At 59.1% G+C, this 3,017-nt stretch overlaps 1 protein-coding gene across 1 annotated transcript; it reads right to left on the bottom strand.

Annotated features, from left to right (window-relative positions):
* Positions 1–683: 683 nt before the first annotated feature.
* Positions 684–1,817, bottom strand: PAQR9 (progestin and adipoQ receptor family member 9). Its single transcript, XM_028099030.1, has one exon. It carries the CDS (start codon positions 1,815–1,817, stop codon positions 684–686), a length of 1,134 nt encoding a protein of 377 aa, XP_027954831.1.
* Positions 1,818–3,017: the final 1,200 nt, after the last annotated feature.

Below are 3,017 nucleotides of genomic sequence, written 5' to 3'. Positions count from 1 at the left end.
CAAGTGTATGCAATGCAGAAGGGCTGCAAAATTCAAAACTATGTAACAAAGAAAATTCAGTGCATATCACAGGCTTTGATAAGTTGTGAAAAATCATTGTATATATTACTATTTAAATAACATCTGAGAAACATTTTGAAATAATTTGTGTTCACATTCCATGCATTTTCTAGTAGGTTAAGCCCTGGGTTTGTGTCTTTGTGCCCATTTCCTACAAAGCTCCATTCTTTTTACAAATCCAAGCATTCCTCAGACCGAAATGGAAGCACCCAGGGATTTTGTCTACTTACCCTCTTTACTGCATATCTGACCTCACCAGGACTACTCCTCATTACCACTGGTGCAGAAGATGACTGGAAAACCAAACTATTCGGGGTTTTATTTGGGATTTTACTCACTCCCTTTGAAAAACCCCTGGATGTCAGAAAGACCACCCGAATTTTTTTCCAGGGGCAAGAACCAGTGGCACTCTCCCTCTTGCTTGAACCATATCTCCCTCTTCCAAAGCCCCCAAGTGCACTGAGACCCCCTTGTTGCATTCGACTTTTTCCCTGTGGTTTTGCAGCACCTTCCTTGAGCAAAGAAGGAAACAAAACAAAACTTGAAAACAAACCAACAACAGCAACAACAGAAACTCCAAACAAATAGGTGGGCAAACCAGCAGCCTCCTCCAAGGCGGAGGTTCACTTTTTACTGCAGAATTCGGTTTTGTTTAGGAACTTCTTGATGACCAGTCCCAGACAGACCACCAGCAGCAGCATGTAGCCCACTGTGCCAGAGAAGGTGGGCGCCGCAGGCGGCGCCTTGAGGAATTGGCGCAGGCCCTCCTCCACGTAGTACACCTGGTCATAGATGCTAAGGAAAGTGAATATGTGGAAGAGCTGGTGGCTATGGCCAATAATGTCGAAGAGGCCTGGATGGATGCGCTCGGGGATCTTGCTCACATTGAAAAAGGCGGCCACCACCAGCCAGAAGTAGCGACGATAGAAGTGCACGAAGAGCGTGGGGTTCTCGCCGCGCAGGTCAAAGAGCCAGCTCTCGAGCATGATGGGGCAGGCCATGCTGAGGGGCATGATAAACACAAAAGTGCGAAGCGCGAATGGGTAAGAGCACCAGTCTGTGCGGCTCTTGCAGCAGGCCACTGTGCAGGCCACGGCCAGCACGAAGGCCACTGGCAGCACGAGCGCGCGGTAGGCGGCGATGAGGCGCGTGCAGTCCACGTGCCAGCCCAGGCGCTGCTGCACATACGGTGTCATCACCCTGGCGTCCAACAAGCTCAGGCCCGGCAGCAGGTAGTAGTAGTAAGCCACTGTGCTGCCGAAGCCGTAGTAGCTGATGGACGCGTAGTCCAGGTAGAAGAAGACAGCGCGCAGGCGCAGCGACAGGCAACTGAACACGTGCGCCGTGCAGCTCATGGCGAAGGTCAGCAGCACGCCCGACGCGTAGCACCACAGAGGCAACAGCCACGGGTGATGGAAGGGCACGTCCTGGCCGCTCAGAAAGAACAGGCGGCAGAACTTGCTCAGGAATAGCAGCAGCGGGATGAAGTGCGTCCAGAAGTTGAGCGTCTCGTTGGTAGGCTTCAGCACCGAGGCTAGGCACTCCTGCGCGGTACATGGCAGCCGCCGGTAGCCCGACAGAATGAAGCACTCCACGAAGTCGTCGGGAACCTCGTCCCAGCGCAGCAGCGGCTTGGCCGATGCTGGAGGGTCCCCGGAGGCGGAGGGGTGGGAACTTGAGGCCGCCTCCGAAGCCGCGGCGGTCGTGGCCGGCGGGCCCTTTGTGCCCGCGCCCCGGGGCTGCAGGCGCCGCGGCATGGTGCCTGGGGCTTGGCTAGGGCGCGCACAGGCGACCTCTGGCGCCGGCTCCGGCGCGCTCGGCAGTCCCCGCCGGCCGCCGTCGGAGCCTTTGTGCACGCGCCGGGGGCGTCGCTGCAGATTCAAGAAAAGACCTGATTCGAAGCAACCGTTCCTGAAAATAAATAAATAAATAAAAATAACAATCAGGTTATGAGCAGCACAGCGACTGGTAGGAGCGCGCGGGCTCGGCGGCCCCTGCGCCAGGCTCCCTGCTACGGGCTCGCGGCCGCCCGCGCTGCGGCAGCGACAGCGGCGGCGGCGGACTGCGGCGGCAGCGGCGGCGCTGCTGCGGTGACTGGGCTTCGCGCGGTGCGGGCGCAGCCGCCGCCGCCGCCGCCCCCGGAGAGGGAGGCGGGGATGTGGGAGCCTAGGCGCTGGAAGGAGGGAGGGACGGGCGCACCGAGGGAGGGCGGGGGCCTCCCCCGCTAGTGTTTCGCGGCCGCCTTGGGGGATAGAGTTGTCCCCGGTCTCGAGTTCCGTACCATCCCCCCTCCTCGGGCCGCAGTAGCCCTAGCTGGCCTGTAAATGATTGATGTGGGGGCCAAAGGCTGCGCCAGCGACTCAGCTGCGCGCGCCGAGGGCCAGGGTCGACGCCCGGGTTCGAAACCCGACAGTCACTCAGGCGTTCCAGAGGACACAGGGCAGCCGCGTTCGCGGGGGGCGGGGAGCTGTGGCCGCGGGGCTTGGGGGGAGGGTGCCTGGCGCGCCGGAGCCTGGGCTTTGGCGGACAGATGTGCTAACGGTAATCTTCGGAGGTGGCGGGGGCAGGGGTTCTCGGGAAATCGGGGGCCTTTGAGACCCTGTCCGGGTCAGAGTCGTGTCATTGTCAGATACCTGAGAAGGCTCCTCGCTTCCCGTGTATGTGTTGTGTGTGCGCGCGCTTGCGCGCGTGCGCGCACGCGGCTCTTAGCCTGCACGATTAAAACCTTCGTTTATCTCCTTTCGTCTAGCGGACTTATTCAGGTGCGTCACTAACCTCCGCTCGCATTCGTCCCGGTCCTGTCCAAACGAACCGTTCCTAAATGGGACTCCGGTCGCGCTCACCAGCCCTCGAGGCTCGCAGCCCACCCATCTTCGTGTTCTTGTGTCTTTAGCTAGGAGTCTGGTTTGGGGCTGAAGTCCAACAGCTCAGGGCGGACTGTTGAAACTCCACGTTTT

The sequence above is a fragment of the Eumetopias jubatus genome, unplaced genomic scaffold (genome assembly GCF_037043125.1).
Source record: "Eumetopias jubatus isolate StellerSeaLion01/CBP00866 unplaced genomic scaffold, mEumJub1_p1.0 scaffold_1, whole genome shotgun sequence".
NCBI lineage: Eukaryota > Metazoa > Chordata > Mammalia > Carnivora > Otariidae > Eumetopias > Eumetopias jubatus.
Note: the sequence above shows the minus strand (reverse complement) of the source record. Positions and strands in the feature narration are given on the sequence as shown.

Excerpts from the sequence above, each read along its gene's own strand:
- PAQR9 (XM_028099030.1), bottom strand. The coding sequence starts at position 1,817 with ATGCCGCGGCGCCTGCAGCCCCGGGGCGCGGGCACAAAGGGCCCGCCG.